Source organism: Lissotriton helveticus, chromosome 9 (assembly GCF_964261635.1).
Source record: "Lissotriton helveticus chromosome 9, aLisHel1.1, whole genome shotgun sequence".
NCBI classification, from domain to species: domain Eukaryota; kingdom Metazoa; phylum Chordata; class Amphibia; order Caudata; family Salamandridae; genus Lissotriton; species Lissotriton helveticus.
In genome coordinates, this window is record NC_136070.1 from 524,242,006 (window position 1) to 524,263,729 (window position 21,724).

The window sequence follows — 21,724 nt, forward strand, 5'->3', positions numbered from 1 at the left end:
GATATGATTGAAACAAATGCAAACTGCAATAGCTTAAGAGACCTTCTTAAACAAAGCTACAAGCAGGGGTGAATTCGCATGATCTCCTCGTCAGTCCACCTTTGTCGCTAAATCCACCTTTGTCTATACACTGATTCTGACTGTGTCAGTAATGGTCTTCCCTTGCAGTCGCCCTGTGTTCAGCCGAGCTACTTGGCAAAGCAGTCAGCCAGGTTACACAAAGGAAAAATACAAGTAACAAAATCTGTCATATCAGACATAGGGCATTGGTTACGAAAATATGTTAAAGCACCCAGGTGTTAAAAGTACTTAGTACTTTAACTTCAAATGCTCACAGCATTTCCGGGCCTTATTGGACTAGGTTGGTACAAGAGCATACAACAAGCAGCTCAGCTGGCCGACCTTCCTCCTGCCCCTCCCAATCAAGAAATAAATGCATACTAAGTTAAGTCTTGATCAATTCCCATAAACTACTTCGTTGACGGAGGTGATAAAAACGTTTGTATAGCTAGACGTAAAATAAGGACTCATCATGTATGCAAAAAACTGATTATACAGCCACTCGAGTATGGATGCAAATCAGAGGTATGTAGGAAAATGGGTAATAAATGTGTACATAATTAATTAATTAAATTAATTGTGGGTTTCTAAAGCGCTAGAATAGACTCCCGAAGGAGTATCTCTGCGCTGTAGACCGCTCGGGAACCCGTCCTGCCTTTCCCTGTGAGATGGTCCTACTGGGTATCTCCAAGGTGAAACCAGGCATCCCCGGCGTATGTGGGGGGGCGTTGTGGAGATGAGGCAAGCTAATGCCCAGAGTTGCCGAGTGTGATCCCTGATTAGAGTAGGCACCGAGGCGAGAATTATCGAGTCCGCTGACCCTGGTCCACGACCCTGCCGCGTCGGGAATAGAACCCTGGTCCCGGGCCGTCCTCTGCTTCCGGGTCTGCCGCCTCTAACCAGTGAGCCACACCACTTCCACTTCCACATATATACAAGAACATTTTAAAATAAATAAGAAGTAACAGTTTTAAATGATTGTGGTCAGTATTTTAAAAAATGTATAGTCATTAATCAAAACAATGTTAAACCTTTATCACAACACATGCAAATCTGCAGATTTCTGGAGGAGGCCATACCTTTCCAAAGCTAGGCTAAATGGTATATATCCCACAAATAAAATGTCACCACCTTGCATTGTAAAGTATACTAAATACATTTTTTAATGGTAGAACGTGCGCACATTCCTTACAAACAAGCTTGATTTCAAATTAGTTTTGATACGGCCACAGAGTTTGGTATAAACGTAAGACATTCTCAAAGAAAAGTCTTAAAATGAAATTTTTACACTGGAAAAAAACGTTAAAAAGGTGCCTCCATTTTTCTTTTAAATGATCTGTGGTGGTCCAATTTTACTCTAGCCTGTGATAGATTCCTCATTGGTGGACTCACTTGTCAAGCATCCTGTCGTCGTTCTGTGGTCTAGGACACCGGGCACAGTCACCACTGTTTGACTGGCCATATTGAGGTAAAAAAAATAACAAAATACTGTCAGTGCATTAAGAAAGGCCAATGGCGAAACTATCGAGGCTGTCCAATAAGTCCGGCCTTAGCTGCCAGTGCTTCATTTTGCTGAATGTGGTACTCCTGAAATCGCATTGAGATTCGCTGTGTCATTTTCAAATACTTCTGCAGACAGTGCTCAGAACAGGTAATCTATAATAAAAAGAGAAATAGGTCAGAGAGGGATCCCGCAGCATAAAGCAACCCACTATTCTAAAGGAATATTACACACAAATTCTGAGATCCGCTCTAAATTGTTGGTAGCGTACATTCTTAAGTGAAAATTAGTGACCGCCACGCTTGTCTTTACATGCATCAGGATTGGATTTTTGCACTGCTGGTCGGTTCAAGTGCGTTAAGGTAACCATGTTGTTCCTGCTTCCACTTCATGTGCTTTACTTAATCTTCTTTTTACAAGCAGTCTGCGCGGCCCCGGAGGGCTTCGACACGCTGCAATGCTGGACTCGTAATAGCCCCACTCCCACCCCATCCTTGAATGAATATGACAATCGCCAGCTTTTGTTTGGTTTTGCATATCGAAACGCCGCGTTTTATCTTTACATGTATCAGCATCTGATTTTTGCACTGCAAGCATTGAAAAGAACATTGCAGCGGCTACAAAGACGCTCATTCATGTACTAAAACAGGTGTATTCTGTACTCAGGTTGCACTGTTGCTTTTAAAGGTCCCCTGCTCAGAGTTGCCATGACAGCGAGTGCAAATACGAACAAGCATTTGCAGTGCAATAGGTCTTGTATTGCTGAAAGTATGAGCCATTGGCATTGCTATTAATAATGCAATACCAATAGCTCAAACTTTTAGTAATGTAATGTTTTTTAGTAAGCTGTTGCATTGCAAATGCTTGTTTATATTGGACAAGCCTCAATACAGGGTGAGAGATTGGAAGAGAATCTGGTGCCCAAGCACCCCATATTGCAAGGTCTTCTATGCACCAGTGCATAAGATATGACAAAGTGGAATTTAGTACAGTTTCAGTGTGGGACACCCTGAATACAGTGATGAAAAGACACAGGTTAGCCGAAGTAGCCCGCCTCAAGAAAATAAGGGAAACACGGATGCAAAAGTTCAAAGGGAACTTATGCAAAGCAAACGACATATAAGCATAAAAAATAAATTGCAATACCTCTGGAGAAAGGTGGTGGCTTTAAGGGTATAGATTAAAGCAATGGATATTGAGCAACGTACCTCCAGGTGAAAATGGATACAAGTGATTTTTGAGGCAGGGAAGAAGTCAAGCAGGCTATTTGTTATCCTCCGCAAGAGTAAAGCAAAACAAAAACTTTAGCAACTGAGGTAAGAGTGGAGGACAGATCAATATATAGGGGAAAGGTGGTGGTGGGTGTAGTAGTAGTAGTATTATTATGATCAGGAAGGCCTACTTTCTCTCTACAGTTTTCACCCTTAAGTTTAAATCACTATTCCACCACATTAGACAAATTATCAGATCAGATCACAGTCATAAAAAGAAAACATTGTACTCTCAATTATGTACCCCATGACCTCCATACTGGTGATATGGAGGTCATAGGTGAAAACGAACAGTCATCTATACCTTTTGCTGTATACTAATAGTTCCAGTCATAATGCAGTTGGTCGAGAAAATAGTACTCAACCTTTCTCTTTTCTTGCAGAAGGAGCGATAACAGTAGGGAGTTGCTGAAGGAACAGTCCCACTGCATGGATTAGTTACACAGTATTTGATAGAGATTAACTTTATTCAGCAGTGTTGTTGATGAGGACTGAACAACCATTTCCCCGGAGTCTGAAGAATTTGAGCTTCAGGTTATTGACATGTGAGCTACTGTCCTAGAGATTGCAGAAACGACGAGTCCAATAGCCTCTGTGATATCAGCTACCCCAAAATGTGTATTATGCCACTGTGATCTACAGGGTCAGAGCCTGAAAAGCATCTAGTCTCAAAGGGTTGTAATATAGGGTCCACCAGAAAAGCGACTCCAACTCATGTCCAGCAACTTTTTAGACAGATGGAGTTTAGGCTAAATCCAGTTTTGAGCCAGATATCACTGCAGACCCTCATCCTAAATCGAGGCATGGGTACAACATGGAAGCAAGAGATAAGAGTTACCATCTGAAAATTGTCCACCAAAAACGAATAGAGTCAGTATGCCAAATGTAATATCAGCCTATGATGCCTCTGCCTTTCGGAGATTATGAAGTATATATAATCTTTGGAGGGAAGCTTTATTGAATCTAAAACAAAATGACCGCCAGGGCTACCAGAAGGAAAATAAGCCAATCTGCGGTTTGGAAGTATTGGTCTCAAATTGAGCTGCTTTTGTTTATTGTCCTTAATCTTCTAATTTTTGTAGTAAGGATGTCTTTTGCCTTCCAATCCCAGCTCTACATCCAAGTGTGTAACCGAAAAAGGGGAAGGGGTGGAGAAAGAATCATATGAGAAGGCAACACCTACATCCTTCCCGATTGTGGCAGGGTGATTGTAATTTTATTTATGTAGCGCCAACTGCCCCTGACGAGGCGTTGAAGTGTTTTTTGGCGAGTAGCACGCTACTCCGGAACCCAAAAAGGAATAGTGGTGAATTAGTACATGGAAATTGAGTTCATTTGTGCAGTGGACATGTGAGTCTGTTAGTTGGATTGAAAAGGATAAAGGAGTATAGAACACAGAAGAATCTAGAAAGTATTTATTGGGAGATCATAGTAATAAGATGAGATTTTTTGATGAGTGGAAGGAGGGTTAGATGAGGGAAGAATTTAAAAAATGTGAAGAAGGGTGAAGAAGAAACTAACAGGCTGTAGCATTAGTTGACAAAAGGAGAGACAGATGCTTAAATCGTTGTAGAGCTCAACAATTCTTTACAGTGATCACGTATCTTTTATATGAAAAAACATTTTTTGGCCTTGCTTACTGGAGAAGGCAAAAACCAGCCAGGTGGAAGAAATGGAGAGGGCAGAGTAAAAGTTATTGTTGGTTAAACACAAACTCTGAGGGAAGCTCTTCGTCCACTGGAAGCTATATATAGACATATTTGGTTATATTGGTTGTAATTTGCTGATTATCTTAACAAAGATGCAAATTAAGGTCCTGAAGATAAAGGTCGTCAGACCCAATGTACTCTATATTGGTAAACATTTCCATGATCGAATTTTGGGCAAAGAGTAAATCAGGGTTTTGGCAGTAACAAAGGCCTACTTTAGTTTTAAGGACTTGCCAATGAGCCTTCCATTTAGGATATGTAGGTAGGTATCATGTAGGTCTGCGGAGAAAAATAAAATCAAGGGTGGGACCTCTGCACAGTAGTGTGCAAAGAGGAGAATCGTGAACACGTAACCGATTTAGATTTTAGAAAGGTAGGACAGGTCTACTGTCTTTTCTCGCTCTCTCGGGTTTAAACAAAGTAAAGACCTTCCCAGAGGGGTTTCTCTGAAACCAATTCTAGAAAATATTGTACATCCAGCAGCTGAGCACTGGATAACCTTTTGAAATTATGGTTATGAAATTGGAGACCCCAGAGGATTAAACTGGGATACAGCCTATAGCTTTGCTCATTCCACACCAAAAGCTTGCACTGTCAGACACATTTGCCTGAAAGAGTCATACAAATATTTCTGTCAGAATGCTTTCCTTTTTTTTAATCTAATAGCAGAGATCCCTTCTTTCATGTTATTGCAGCTTAGAGGACATGGGATTGCAACGGATGTGCAAAACGCAACACAGAGCAATTGCACACAAAAAAGTTCTTGAGATTTCGCTATTTGACATCCATTTGAGAAGAAGGTCTTCTCATGGATGTCTTGGTCACACGCAGAATCTCTTTAAATGAGAGACAAGAATGCCCAACGAGCTTCTGGGTAATAGGATGAAACCACGGTTTCTTCCATCAAGGCTACACTACTAAATACACATTTTCTTAATTTAACAAGCTCCCATTTCTGTGTAAGTAAATCAGTGGTTTATTCAATTAATGACCAATATGGTCAGTGGAGATATTGAATAGCCAGTTTATTTTTTAAAGGCTATTATCTCAGATGTAAGCAAAGCAACAGAGGAGAACATGAAAAAAACTGAGTGTCGGAACAATAAAAAAACAACCCAATTGCTTGTGAACCCTTAGCCATGCCACTAGGAATAGACAAGTCTACAAGTAAAATCAGTTGCTGTTAATTCACTGACGTTTCAACCCCAACTTTCAGAAATCAGATGGAGTCATCTCCGGGAGGGTAGTTAGACGAAATATTGCCACTATTCAGGTTAAATTAGTAAAACATATTTGAGCACATACATCCAAAATGTAATAAAATGTTTGTTTAGTTCTGCACTATAACAAAGTGCTGCATGTGAGCTCAACTTAGCAGTTTATCATTGCATAAAACAAACTTCCAGGGGTGAAATGCCCCCACACAATATGGTGGGACTTTTTTTTAAATTATATGTGGGAAATGTATTCATTGTATCTTAAAAGTACTTCTCGCATGAAGCCTTTGTCATTAAAGTATGGCACTGAATACACACCTCAATTGTGTAAAGGACCCCAAGAGAATTTAAAACAAGCATTGGCATAGCCAATAGGTCTCGCAGTTGTTAGAGTTTGAGCCATTGGCATTGTAAATGGCACTGCCTTTTATTTGTGTTGGTTTTTAAAACGTAAATAAAAGGCATTGTCAATTACAATACCAATAGGTTTAACTCTCGCAAATGCAAGACCTATTGCATTAGTAAGTTGTTGGATGCAAAGTTACCAGACAGAAACCGCCACAACATTTCCAACAAATAATGCACTGCTAACCATGCCTCAGAAACAATCCTGCAAACCTACATTCAGAACATGCGCCGTTGTATGCATAATAACGTAAGAAGGAAAAGTGGCCGGTGGATATTGGGAGTGCATTCTCTGCTTTGGGGGTAGTTGGGTTTGGCGTCTGCATGCGGTCAGGTCGGGGTGTGCTCATGCTCGAGGGCTGCCTTCCAGTGGTGCGCATTGAAATGCAGTGCGTGCATCTGCCATCGACCGGGTGGCCCTGGGAATGAAGTCATCGCTGAGTGCAATGGGTGCACGCCCCGGGATTATTAATGGCCTCCACTCACACTGCAGGCAGGCGAGCTGGGTGCATCCGTGCAGTCCGTGCATGCCACCGAGTGGGGAGAAACATGCAGGCTCCCGACAGAGAACACTTGGGACACAGGGGTGCCACCCTAGCCCCCCCAGCACTGATAGGGGAAACATACCATGTTGTAAACATGAGGAGAGGAGAAAAGAAAGGCGACACGGCGGGCAGGGGAGGGGGCTGGAGGGGGAGGTGTGCTGGGAGAGAGAGTGGGGAGGGGGCGGGTACAGGGGGCGGAGCAGGGAGAGCGGCAAAGAGGAGAAAAGAAATGCGACACGGCGGGCAGGGGAGGGGGCTTGAGGGGGGGGGTGTGCTGGGAGAGAGAGTGGGGAGGGGGCAGCAAGAAGAGAGGAAGGCAAACACTGAAGTCGTGCAAATGTTTAAAATAAACAAGACGGAGGTAAGGAAGAGAAGGGGAGGGGGGAGGAGAAATGCGACACGATGGGCAGAGGAGGGGGCCGAGTTAGAGAGGCCTGAGGCAGAGCGCACCATATGGAGAGTACTACCCTTCTACGTCCAATAGTAAAGTCGACCACAGGGATATTTTTGTAAAATATTCAGGCTGCAGATTGTATTTGCTTAAAACAGAATTTAATTTTGAGACAATACGTACATCGGCCTCAAAGTTTGTTACATTAACTCTTGGTCACTGAAATTTGCTTATTTTAGAGTAATTTTATCAACATTGGTAGAGTGCAGTATGGCCTCCTGCTGGGTGGCCTGGAGTACTGTGTGGGCTATTGGGGATGTGTGCTCTTGCGTGGCTCTTTCAATATGAGTCGTTTCCGGCACTGTATTGTGAGTCATCCCTAAGACGGCTATGTCCAGTGTCTGGTGTACAGGTTGAAGCAGGGTGGTAGAACCTTAATGATGGAGTCGTGGGTTTTGGGTTGTAGCTTGGGAGTGGTGTAGGCAGAGTGCTGACCTATATGTCTTAGGTCGACAAAGGCCAGTTTCCCAGCGGTTAGCCCTTGCTTGGAGTGTGGCATGTCCGATCGGTACTGGAAATGTCCAATTTGTTCGTAGCATGGCTGTATTAGTTCTGTTGATATCGATGCATCTCTTGAATGCGTGGCACGTCTGTGCCGTATTGGTGTGGGTGAGATGTTCTGTCCAGTGGGTATTGCCATCTTTCCAAGGCTGCTTTTGTTCATACTGGTCAGCAGATGGTCTAACATGAGGAGAGGAGAAAAGAAATGCGACACGGCGGGCAGGGGAGGGGGCTGGAGGGGGAGGTGTGCTGGGAGAGAGAGTGGGGAGGGGGCGGGTACAGGGGGCGGAGCAGGGAGAGCGGCAAAGAGGAGAAAAGAAATGCGACACGGCGGGCAGGGGAGGGGGCAGCAAGAAGAGAGGAAGGCAAACACTGAAGTTGTGCAAATGTTTAAAATAAACAAGACGGAGGTAAGGAAGAGAAGGGGAGGGGGGAGGAGAAATGCGACACGACGGGCAGAGGAGGGGGCCGAGTTAGAGAGGCCTGAGGCAGAGCGCACCATATGGAGAGGGAGGGGGGTGGCAGTGGGATGGTGATTGATGGGTGGGGCAGTGCTGGGGAAGCCTTTGATGTGGCCTGGCGGCCGTGGAGAAAGTGCCCTGAAGAAATGCGACACGGCAGACAGGGGAGGGGGCGGAGCGGGGGTGTGGGAGGAGTGCGGCTGAGGGAAAAGACATCCAGGCGGCTGGGGGCATGTGCACGCGCTTTTAAGCTCAATGCACATGCGCATTGAGCTTAAAAGTCACGGGCACTGCAAGGAATCGCCACGATTCCTTGCTTCTTAGTTAAAGCTTGTTTAAGCCGCAATAGGCTCGCAAGCTCGATGCACATGCGCATCGACAGGCGAGACCTAAAAATGCCAATGTGTATTGGGGAAAAGGTCAAACTGGCACAACATGGCTCTTTCAAGTAAAGAGCAAGCAGTGTCCTGTCCCAGGTACCCCAAAAGCTCCGACATAAGCCCTTACACCCAAAATCAGGATACACTCTAACCAAGGCTAGTAGTAAGACATGTATTGTTTGGCAGGGTTGAGTGGTATGCTAAGGACCATTATTATACAGTACACAAACTTAAGTGCCCCAAGACGCTTAATAATAGGTACTTTAGGTTCCTGCTCTGCTTTTGTAAGAAATTGAAGAAGACCCAAATGTTGGGTTGTGGTTAGCACTAAGCACTTAAGAAAGACATCTTTATTGGATGTGTTATGATATTTCCAGCTCCAATGTACCCCTGAACCTGAGAAAATACATGTGAACACTAACTGGGTGAGAATAGGAATAAAATGGACAAATAACTTCATACCTCTTCTTGACGAACATCTCTTGTAGTGAAATCTTTAACACAATCCAGGAAACAGGTTTCTGTAAGCTTATTATACGTTCCAAGGAATTCTTTGAACTGAGAACAAAAATCAGTCAAAAAGTGAATGAAATCTGAATTTGCAATGACAAATCTGAATAAAAATTATGAAGAGCTTTGAAAAGAAACAAAAGCCTGGCAAAATGAAAGGTGCTTAATTTGATATATATTTTAAACATCCCTTCTGAGTGCGACTTCCTTTCGTTGCCTTAACTTCATTTCTCATATTCATGCCCCTACCCACATGCATGGCCATACTCTCGACCAGATTTGGTCAGCCAGTCGGACCATTCTTTCTCCTCTTATTCTCCCTTGTACCTGGTCGGACCATTCTCTAATCTCCTTTTCCATTGATTTGGGAGCTATTGACAAGCCCCCCCCCTGCCTAAAAACGTCTTGGCCCGGAACTGGAACCGGGTGGATCTTAATACCCTCTCCTCTTCTTTGGCGACCTCTTTTCCCGACCTATCTGACCTCTCCCTTGACCTCCAAGTGGACGCTGTTAACAGCTGGCTGTCCACCACCTGCGACTTGGTCGCTCCCCCCAGGAGGGTCAGGACTTGCCGCCTCCACGAAGCTAATAGATGGTCCACCAGTGATCTTAAAACTCTTAAACTGGCTCTTAAGACAGTCAGAGCGTCAGTGGAGGCGTAATTACTGTCCCTCTCTGAGAGCTCGATATATGTCTCTTCTCTGTAACTATAAGAAAGCTATTCTCTTAGCAAAAACTGAGTACTTTACTGGGAAGATCTTACTTGCGGCTAATAAACCTAAGGAGATCTTCTCCATCGTTCACAGCTTAGCTGCATCTAACAGAGTCAATCCTAACCCTGTCCCCTCCCAAGCTCTTTGCCACTCCCTTAACGATTTTTTCCTTGAGAAAATTGCTAACATTAAACGCAATATCCCTGTGTCACTTTCCTCCCTTCCCTTTCCTCCCCCGTTGTCTCCTTCTTTTGACCATTTTCCTCCTATCTCCAAGGAGTCCTTCCTTGCTCTGCTCAGAAAGGTCAAGTCAGGCTCCCCCGCCGACTGTGGCCCGGCCCACATCCTGAGGGAGTTTTTTTCCGGTTGCCCTGATCCTCCCTTGTCCCTTCTCAACGCTTCCATCTCTCAGGGTATAGTTCCGGCCCCTTTTAAATCGGCCACAGTCATCCTCATACTAAAAAAATCTGGTGCTGACCCCTCTCTTCCCTCCAATTTTAGGCCCATCTCCTTGTTCCCTTATCTGGGCAAGATCCTGGAGAGCCATATTACTTCCTGTCTCTCGGTTTACATCGAGGACAACCATCTCCTGGCCTCCCATCAAGCGGGCTTTCGCCCGGTCCATTCGACGGAATCGGTGGTCCTTTCCGCCCTGGACGAGCTGAAGAGGAAGGCAGATTCTAACTCTCCCCAAGCCTTGGTACTCCTTGATCTGTCTGCTGCTTTCGACACGGTCGACCATTCCATCCTTCTCGGCTGTGTCGGAGCAGCAGGCATCCGGGGGACTGCCCTCACTTGGCTCGCCTCATTTCTCCAAGGTAGGACGCAGGCGGTTCAACTCTCGGGCTTTACCGCCCCTACCCGACATGTGCCTTGTGGGGTTCCCCAAGACTCTTCCCTCTCCCCCCTTCTGTTCAATCTTTATATGCATCCCCTCACTGTTTCTCTGCTCAATATGGAGGTCTCTGTATTTAACTATACGGATGACCTCCAGATTGTTTTAGATCTTTCTTCCTCCCCGGATCCCATCCTTAAATTCCAAACCACACTTATCTTTATCTCTGATTGGATGAATCAAAATCATCTAAAACTTAATCCGGACAAAACGGAGCTGGTCCTGACCGGCGGTTCCACCAGTCCTTGGACCCCCCGCTTTTTGGCCCTCCACTCTTGGCCCCCCCCCCCCCCCGGCTCCTTCTGCTTCAGTTAAAACTCTGGGAAGCAAAATCTGCCAGGATCTCTCCATGCGCCCTCAGATTAGCTCTGTTGTTTCGTCCTGCTTCCTGTCCCTCAGAATTATTCCTAAGATTTCCCATTTCTTTTCCCTCGAAACCCTCAAACTTATTGTTTTGGCCATGATTCTCTCCCGCCTGGACTACGGGAACTGCCTGTACGTGGGCATTCCTGCCTACGAACTGCGGCGCCTTCAATCCATCCAGAATCAGGCCGCCCGTCTTATTCACCGGCTCCCCAAGTTCCAACATACCACTCCCCTACTCAAGTCTCTTCATTGGCTCCCCATCCTGCAGAGAACCCTCTTCAAGATGTGCTGCATGGTCTTTATGGCACGCGCCGGCACGGCCCCAGTTTACATCAACACTATGATCACCCCCTATCTTCCTTGCCGCAACCTCCGCTCATCCACCCAAGCTCTTCTTAGTGTCCCTCGCTTTCGAAGGTCCAGAGTGGGCGGCACAAGGTTCTCTGTTCTGGCCCCCCGCTTCTGGAACAGTCTTCCTCTGACCATCAGGTCTTTGACTGTATATCTGCATTTCCGTAAAGCACTCAAAACCCATCTGTTTACCCAAGCCTTCTCCCCTTAGTAATTTCCTGGTGTTCCCCCCTTTCCCGCTTGTCAACCCCCTAGCGCCAGGAAACCGCTTGGTAGCAGAGCGCTCTACAAATCCCTTCGACTACAATAGTGTATCCAAGCAAGTATGAATAGAACAGCAAAAGAGAGGAAAGTACATCCTCTGGTTGTACCTGCCACCAAGAACAGGTCTCTAATTGTACAATGTAGACCCTGGATGTGAAAAGAATTTGGAAAGCATGCATAATATTGGCCTCAACATCCCCTTCGCCCACCCTCCAAGGAAAATACAGTTAACGTACTGTACCTGGTCAGTTTTAGCACTCTACTCAGAGTTTTCCTACTAGTAATGGGAAATAATATGTGGTATGGTCTTTGAGCCAGGTTCGACAGCACAACATTTCCCTAATCACATTGGTCTAGCCTCACAAATGATGACAGATATTGCATGGAGGGAACTGAGGTAGCAAAAACAGGGGCTGAATCTAAATCAGCACCCAACTGGTGATTCAAACTCAGGGGCAGCACTCCCACTGAGGCTCCTTGGTTTTAGCTCATTTTTGTTGTGTGCAGCAAAGACTAATTTCCGGTCTATAGTGTAGTCCAGCAAAACTCAATGAGCTATGGAATGTCCTAAAATGCCATGACTGAACTAAGCAGCAGCAGCTATACTTTCAATGGAAACTTTTTGAGGGCTTCATTAGCAGAAGTAATTAATATTATATTTGTGATTTTATATGTCATCTGCATACATGGAAAATTAACAAGTGAGTACATTTAATTTCACATTTCAATTTGCTGGTTTTAAAAAGTCTTGTTTACACATGCAGGGCCCATACTTTACAGTTGCCAATGTGCTGTCTTTGTGAGTGCATAGGTGGGACTGCCCTAAACCAGCAAGGCTCCATCCCTGACTTCTTTGCTGATGCTAGCAGTTTTTATCTCTATGCGCAGCATGAGTTGAGAGGGTGGGCGGGCGCCCAACCGCACATCTTAGACAGAACACAGGCCACAGGTCTCTAGCCACCATACCAGTAATATTACATTGGAATCTACTGGTCAACCTGAACTAGCTTGAGCCGGATAAAAATTAAAGGTGTTTAAGACAAAAAAATGTCACGATTATCATAGGTGGTGTTAATTTTCCGAGCTACTGCTTGTCTACCTACCTCTGCCATAGAACATCGCAACTAGGCAGAAATCCACAACTGCCACACCCCTTGCCATCATGCCAGCCTTGACACTGGTAGAATAACTCAGGTCTTCTTGGGGTTCACTCTTAGCTAGTGTGTAGCAGATTTCAATACCGAGTATTATCCACAATGACAGAGTCCTCTTCAGGACCTCCTTGCGTTTCTCGGTCCCAGTGAACCCCATGAAGACCATCCACAAGATGGTCTCTTATGGTGAATGTAGAAATTCAAGACTTACTGGGATCAAACCCCTCCTCCTTGTTCGAGGGGTGTGGTAGAATGACGAATGAAAGGAGATAATATATTGACCAAGAAGGGAGCCATAGTCCTCTGCACCAATTTGTTCAGGAATTAAGTTTTGTACAGAGGTTGAACAGAGTGTCTGTAGTTCACTCATGCAGTGGGCAGAAGAGAGGTGATAAGAAAGACCGTCTTGAGTGTCACGAGCTATAGCAAGCCACTGTACATAGACTCGATCGGCATGCATATAGGGACTGTCGAGACTAGACTTCGGTCCCACGGAGGCATGGCTTTGCAAGAACATGTGTCGACCTTTCAGAAAACGCATCATGCATAACGGTGTCCAATTCAAGCCTGCACTGGGTCAATGACAAAACGAACAACAAATCATTAGAAAGTCTGGGCTGCTGAGCATTGAGATGACGTAACCCACACCAGGCAGCGAACTTTTCCAAGCACCCAAATTAGATGAACTTGGTCAACGGGTGTCTGTCAGCAAAATCCCATCTACCACTTCAGGCGGTAACTCATGAGAATTGAACTGTTGACCCTCAATCTCCATGCATGCAGGTGTAGGTTCTTGAGATTCAGGGTTAGGATTCTCCCTGGTTACCGAAACAAGGGGTCCTCTTGAAGGGGACAGCTAGATCTCAAGAGCACTAGGTACCATCCTACTGACCCAGTCCGGGCTTTTTAAGATGACTTGGGCCTGGTCTGTCCTGATTATATCAAGGCCGTAGAGGTAGTGGCAGAGACCAGTGTTCCATCACAGAGACCCCCAATCACCTTTATGGAGGATACACCAGGGCACAGAAGCTTTGACAGGGCATTCTCCACTGACAGAAGATGTCATGTGCCACCTGGGAGATGCCACTTGTCGTCAAAAATTTTCTGCTGTTCCAGTCACATCCAGGACCCCACCCTGGTTGTAACTGTACCAAATGGTGGTCAAGTTGTCTGTTCGGACCTTCAGCAGCCTTCCCTTGATGGTCGGAAGGAAGGTGTTCAGAGCTAGACCGATCAATCAAAGCTCCAAAAGGTTGATGTTGAGAATGCTCTCCGCTGGAGACAAGAGGCCCCCCATCTCCACCTCCCCAAAATAGCCTCCGCAACCCCAGTTACAACCTATCCATTCCAACCGTGACATCTTGGTGGGGAAGGGAGAGTGGTCTACCAAATGTCGGGTTTGCAATAGTCTAATACCAAATGAGGTTCTAAGCCATTGCTTGCGAAATATGAATAGCATCAGAGAAGCAACCACAGCACGTAGCCCACTGAAACCATAGGTGACATAGCAGGGGCCGCATGTGCCAACTGACAAGCGGGAGCCCAAGAAGCCTCAGAATCATCCTCACCGGGATCCTGGGACTATAGTGCAACTCCTGTTATATATTCAACACACAATGCTGAAGCATCACCTTTGTCGTAACAAAATGACAGCACATTTCTGGTGCTTCTACACAACACACAACTTTTCACCTATAATGCTCCATCAACCATGCTACTTCCACCCAAGCAGGACAGCACTATATTATTTGCGTTTAATCTTTCTGTGAATAGGATTAATATGTATATATACTATTAACTATAATCCTACACTCCACCTATATCATTTACATAGGCAAAAGTAAAAATGAAATAAACTATGTCTATTGAATTTGTCATTGATGTTAGGTTTCACCTTTTCTTCTATTTAATAAGGAAAAAATATTTCAATACTTTTATATACATAAAAAAGAAATAAAATAATATATTTTTGATAATTGATCCTGTTTGGTCACACATTGCGTTTGTTTAATATAGGTCCACTTTTTATTCATTTCCTAAATGGTTATTTACACTTAATCTTTCTGTGATACCAGCACATTAACTCAGTATCCAGTTTGCAGCAACACAATTGGAAGACATCTCTGGCCCTTTATCACTGCACCAAACTATTTCCATACAGAACCATCCATGAAACTTTCCAGCTACAGATATAAGCATGGACTACATCACAATAAAAAGGATTTAAAGAACATGAGGACCTCTAAGTGACATAAACATAATGGGAAGTTGGACCAAAACCTTTCCGGATTGTATCTAAGGGATTTGTTTTCCAGGGACGGGAGGTAGGAAGGTGAGCAACTTGTGATGATTATTGTTTCGAGAAAGAGTTGAGAGAAAGTGATACAGTATAGGGTTCGGTGCTTAATCTAAAATTAGTGGAAAATTAAATGTCGGCTATTGAGAGTGTTATTTTGGCACGCATCTACACTCTAACCTCCATAAGTGCAAAATAACAAACTGTAAAATGCCACGGATGGTACAATAGGTAATTTTAATTGTCACCATAGGTTCAATGCCAATAGCAGACTTTACTGTATCATCTGCTCAGGGCACATACATAATATCCGAAGCCTTTCAATTAATGTAGCAGACAGACTGACACGGTTTGGTCATACATATTTTCTCTGTTGGACTTAGAGATATTTGCATGGTGATTGATCAATGTGTTGGTCACACCAAAAAGCCCATTCCTTCAGTATAGGCAATGGTTGAACATCAGAGGCTTTTTATAGCACGTGACACATATGCTAGTCTAATGAAACAATGCAAGATAGAATCACTGGCATGACAATAATGCCATGCCTTAACCAGAATTAGTAATGAAAAGGTAACTTTGTCTAAAACCAACTATTGTCCATTATTGCAAGTGACTACAGACAAAATGTTGTACTTTCTGAGAAGACCACGACTTTTAGGCATTAAGCTATCCACGGCAAATACTTTGCCCCAGTTACTGTATCTTTTGAGACTTGCTGCAAGCAATGATGTGGGTAAGGATGTGAGGAATGCGATTTAATCTGTGTTGCTTGGGTCCAGAAAGCAGCTTTTTAATGCCTTTTTTGTTTCCTATTCATATTACCATTTTAAACCTAATGTCCATAAGTTTGTACTGCATGTATGCAGTTGTGCATGGCGTGCACCATGTATAATCAACCAATTGAACCTCTGAACCGTGGTGCTACAGCTGGGATAAGAAGGAAACCACACTCAAGCCATTGTTTAATTTTAGAACATGACGGGCAAACCATGCTTGAACCAGGTGCAAGAGCAAAATCCAAATAACTGCAAGTGATGGCATTGAGGGAGAAGGACTGAGGAGATTGCCGTTTGGGACCACAGAGCCCAGGAGACCTTGCAGCCCGCACACCTGTGCTGCCACGCCCACGCTGCTACTTGACTCCTCGCGGCCCCCGCTTTGCGGGAGCCGCTCGAGGGAGAAGGACTGAGGAGATTGCCGTTTGGGACCACAGAGCCCAGGAGACCTTGCAGCCCGCACACCTGTGCTGCCACGCCCACGCCGCTACTGGACTCCTCGCGGCCCCCGCTTCGCAGAACGCGTGCGGGCGTGCGCCGGGCGAAGCCCGGGCCCGTTTGAGGACTGGACGGGGCCATTCCCTTTCGCCTGTACTTCAATGGTCTAGGCTAAGGTCAGTGGAAATTCATTGTGACTATTTGCGATATACTTTGACGAAGTACTCTAGTGCTTAGCATATTCTACCTGGTTTCAAAACCTTGGGGCCACAGAACTGTCAACATGGCTAATTCAAAAGTGGGGAGAGGAAGAAAGTCGATCCCTGGCGGGTCGTTTATAGGAACTCTAGATCAGTTTCTCACTAGGGCATCGACGATGCTGGCCCACCAAATCGACATTACAGAGAAAAGGTTATCGCGGGACCCTAACTGTGATAAGCGGTCCTCCCTGGGCCGGTTGGCACAGGTGCCATCACCCAACCGTCAGGGACTTTTTAAAACACCTACTAGGGGGGCCGGTGGAGATGGTTGCCTTCGGGTTTAAATCGAAACCAGACCTTTGGTATCCCTAGTCGGGGTGGATGTTGCATCACTTAATCAGGAAGTATCTGATGATGGGGTGGATGATGTACTATCTGTTCTTGATGCATCTGAAAATAGGAAGGATACACAAGGCCCAATTTACAGGACACTTCAAACACGCTCTGCCACCAATGCAAAGAGGGATGGACAAGCTGTGGTAGTAGTAGCCAAAAGGAAGCGGGGAGTGCATCGTTGAACAAGAGGAAGGCCAAAATGCAGAAATGCAACAATGGAGGTAAAGACTGTAACTGTACCACATGGTGGTCAAGTTGTCTGTTCGGACCTTCATTGAAAGGTTACAGGGGACTCAAAATGTTTCTTGTAATCCCCCTGTTCCACTCATAGCTAATCCCCCAGCTCTGATATTGCAAAGCACTGCGGGCGGAGTCTTGAGGAACAACCTATAGTGTGTATTGAAGACCACGCAGAGGGATACAGATCAAACGAGTGGGAGAGGGATGGTGGGGTATCACATCCCCAAGTACAATGCCCTAGGAGCATGAGTCGGAATCCCCCAACCTCTGTTAGAGAATTAAATAGTTTGGATCTTCCACCTGAGTCAATTCCATATGTTGTTGTTCTTGCTGGAGTCCCACCATTGGTCAAAGAGAAAAGGGAGGATTACGGGGACTTTAAGAATAAATGCATCTATTGGCTCAACACCAAAAGGCCACTACCCCTGCATGTATCTAGTGAAATACTTTTTGCACGGCGTGTAGACTAGGTAGGGACACGGACAAAAAGTATTCATGGGTGACTGCATAGTCATTAATTTTAGGGACCGAAGGGTGGTGGACCATATTTCCAACTGGGCCTCCGGATCCTTCGGATCGTAAATTCAATCCTTGCCCCTGACCTATTTTTATCCCCCGATAACTAGGTTTAGAGGGCCTCAGACCTGGGATTGGCGGGATACCCCGGATCTCATGCCACGTTACACAAGTTGCTCGGTGGAGAAACAATAATATTGACCCTAGAAGTGATTCGCCCGCTCTGACTAATAGATACAGTCTTTTAGACCAGATCGACTGAAGCCGGAATGATGGCTCAGGTCAACCCCGAGTGGAGGACCTATGTGCGGTCCCTCCATGACCCGATGAGTGTGCTCGAACCACTAAAATTACAAGTCACACAGGGGGATGGACAACTAGAAAAGACCTAGGGTACGTTGTGGGTGAAATTAGGAATAGCAATCTTGGGACGGACCCAAATAACCAACCATCATGCATAGTAAAGCAATGGTTTAATGGCTGGTGTGAAGAAGTCCACTCTTAGGAAGTTACAAAGTATACAACACGCGGCTGCCAGATTGGTACTGAAACTCCCTAGAAGGTCATCAGCCTCAGCAGCACTAAACTCCCTCCACTGGCTGCCACTCCATAAAAGAATCCTTTTCAAACTTTTACTGACCGTGTTTAAATCCACGAAAAATACTGGGCCCCACTACCTTGTTAATCGTTTTTCGTACTACAACCCCACAAGATGTCTGAGATCCTCAGGTACCAATCTCATCACGATCCCGAGGTTCAAGTATAAAACCAGGGGTGGGAAAACCTTCACCGTCCTGGCAGCAAGGGCGTGGAACAACTTGCCCGTTAACCTCAGACTAATTGAAAAGGAGAGTCTCTTCAGGAAACTCTTGAAGACATGGGTGTATCAACAATCAGACACCTCTGTACTGGCAGCTATCTAGATTTTCACCATGTATCTCTTACACGCACACTCAGCGCCAAGATGCTCCTTTCGGAGCGAAAGTTCGCGCTCTACAAATATCCATAAATATCAAAATATCAAATAAAGTCGGTGGTTGATGGAGCCACGGTCCCATCAGAGAGCTGAGGAAAGCCCAATGAGAGTGAGACAGAGAACTTAAGGCAAATTTCCCCTGAAGATTCTCCTGAGGACCAGTCTACTCTGGGAGATAGCCCGCACATAGTGGATTATGTAACTGGGGTGGAGGGGGTAGAGAATTCCATCAAAACCCTCTCTTGGAATGTGGCGGGGATAAAAAAACAACCTCTTATGGGGTATTTTTGTGGAAAGAAACGATGTCTGCTTATTTCAGGAGACCTGGGCAATGGATGATGTAAATAGGAGTGGGTACTCTGTTTTTAGTGAATCGGCAACAAAGAAGGGAAGGGGTAGGCCATCGGGGGGACTCAGTATTTGGGTAGGCACTCACCTGGGGGCCCGGGCAGTACAGATCCCTACTGAGTCGCGAGATGTGCAGTGTGTGCTCCTTACACTTCCTGGAAACAGGCAAACTGCCCTAATAAATATCTACTCGCGACCAACAGCTAGTGGGAAAGAGTCTGGAACTATTGATCAACTGGGGCAGTTCATTTCGACTTTGGATCCAGTAGTTACCCTTATTGTGGGAGGTGATTTTATTTGTAAGTATGAGCCTCTCGCTGATTCAACCGAAGATGGGCCAGATGCAGAGGACCAGCACTGGTCTATCCCAGAACCACAGATTTCGGTGGTTAGAGCCTGGACTCCCTTGGTGTTGCAAATTAATTCCTTTACCCTCCTGTACTCTCTCAGAGCTTGTAATGGGAGAACAAACTCAGATAGACCGGGACAAATGACATTTACAGAGAAGGCCAAAATTACATCCTGATTACATCCTGGTGCTAATTAGAGCATGGGATATGGTCCTGGACTTTAAAATCTATCCTAGGAAAGATAGTGACCATAACCCTTTGATAATGTCACTGAAACCCGGGAGTCTGGGCCTAAAAAAACTCACATTCTGACCAAAACCTAATTGGCCCTACGCTGTTACCAGCAAACAATAGACGGAGGGTGAAGTGGCCACATATCCTGGCCTCTCCTAATAAACTTGCTGAGGTGTATCGAAGGGCTCTGCCATGCCTTAGTGACATGGCAGTGGTGGTAGATAATGATCTACATGAAGGCCTTAGCGACGAACCCCTTAATGTACACCAGGGCCTCGTTTTGAAACTCTCTGATGTGTTTTGTCCGGTAGGGAGAGTAAAGGCAAAAACTACCTCGGTCCAGCCTTGGTTTAATGCCAATTGTAGGGAAGCCAAAAGGGATTTGATCTTTGCGGTCAAGTTACACGACAAACCCAAGATCAAGTCTTACCGGCGTCTGTATAAGCAGGTTACCCAGAAGGCAAGGAAGGAGTGGGAGGTAGAGAAATGGGAAGATTTAAGAATTGCATTAAAATCCAGGGACTCTAAATCCTTATGGTCAATAGTTAGCAGTGGGAGTAGGGAAGGACTACTGGCCAACGAACCTAATATAGCCGCTTCGGCCTGGGAGATTACACCACTGGAGGTAGAGGCTGCTATCTTGAAATTGGCCCAGAACAATGCCCCCGGGCTGGACAAAATACCGGGAGACTTGTTCCGTTCGGAACCGATTATAGGGGTTCCTTACCTTTGTGTCCTTTGTGTCCTATTTAACGCCATTTTGAAAGGTATGCATCCCCCAGACTCATGGCGGGGTGCTGAAATAGTCCCCATTTTAAAAAAAAAGGCTGTCCCCTCAAACCATCCAACTATAGGCCAATTAGCCTCATAGACGTTACCCCACAAATTGATGGGTCGTATTATTCTGGACAGAATATAGTCAAGGATGGAGGATAATGAGATTCTGTCAACCTTCCAGGCTGGTTTTAGGCAGGGCACATCAACTGTGGACCAGCTATTTAGACTCCAGGTCGTCTTATTTTGGAGAACAGTGACTGTAGAGGGTGGCAGCCTCTACATGATTTTTGTTGACCTACGGTCAGCATTTGACCTGGTAACTAGAGATAAACTGTGGAAGGTCTTACATGAGTTGGGTCTGCCCCGATACACCCGTAACGTTCTAATGAGGCTTCATACTGGTACTTATGCTCAGGTAAGGTGTGGGAAGCAGGGACAATTGTCATCCCGCTTTCCTGTAAAGCAAGGGGCAAGCCAGGGTTGCGTCCTGGCACCCACCCTATTTTGCCTGTACATTAACGGCCTGGTAGACCACCTCCTTGGTGTCAGCAATATAGATGCCCCGAAGTTAGTCACTGGTCGGGTGCCCGCTTTGATGTTCGCGGAGGACACTTTGCTGTTGTCCAAGACATCAACGGGCATCCAACGTACGCTGGATGGCTTCGCCGAATTTTGTGTGACTAGGGGTTTGGAGATACACTTGGATAAAACCAAGTTTATGATCTTCAACCCCCCGAGGCAGACACGCCCGAACCCCATCTTGGGAGGAACTCCCCTCGAGCTCCATAGAGAGTCCGAGTTCAAGCCTGCGGCGCCAGTTATTGAAATTTATAATGTCCAGGCTAAAGCGGTAGCACTCTATGGGGCTGAACTTTGGGGGCACCAGAAATCTCCCAGCCTAGCCACGGTTGAACATACCTTCCTGCGGAACATAATGGGCCTTCCCGTGAGTACACCACTTGTACCACTTCGAATGGATCTGGGGCTCCTCCCGATTGAGGAGGTGATGTTACTGCGCCCTTTAACGTATTGGAAGACTGTGGTCCGTCCCGGAACTCGAGTCCTATAGAAATAAATTTAGGGAAACCTGGGAGGCCTTGAGAGGAAAGAATATTCGGTGTCTCACCCATATAAAGACAATCAGTAGTAGGATAGGCCTATCAGAGCTCTGGGAGACTCCGGAAATTGCCTGCCCAGTGATCTCTAAAACTGATGTGAACTGCCATTATAAGAATTATAACCTAGCCTCCCTGCATGAGAGTTCAGAGGTGGGAAGATTGACCACTGAATTCCTCCAAGTTAAAGCAAATTACAAGAAGGAAGAATTTCTAGATGTAATATTCCCTGCGATAGCAAGAAAATTGTACATGCAATTTAGACTGGGTACCCTACCACTTAGAGTGTTCACAAATAAGTGGG

The 21,724-nt window shown here is 45.5% G+C and overlaps 1 protein-coding gene across 2 annotated transcripts in view; it reads right to left on the reverse strand.

Moving 5' to 3' along the window:
- Positions 1–1,197: 1,197 nt before the first annotated feature.
- The window catches only part of TIMM9 (translocase of inner mitochondrial membrane 9), a 43,817-nt gene continuing 23,290 nt past the window's right edge, over positions 1,198–21,724 (reverse strand). For both annotated transcript variants that reach the window (XM_078660375.1, XM_078660376.1), the window contains exons 3-4: positions 8,964–9,059; positions 1,198–1,716 (exon numbers count right to left, since the gene is read on the reverse strand). In XM_078660375.1, coding sequence (XP_078516501.1) covers positions 1,582–1,716; positions 8,964–9,059 — 231 coding nt within the window. In that variant the 3' untranslated portion in view covers positions 1,198–1,581. The remainder of the gene's footprint in view (positions 1,717–8,963; positions 9,060–21,724) is intronic.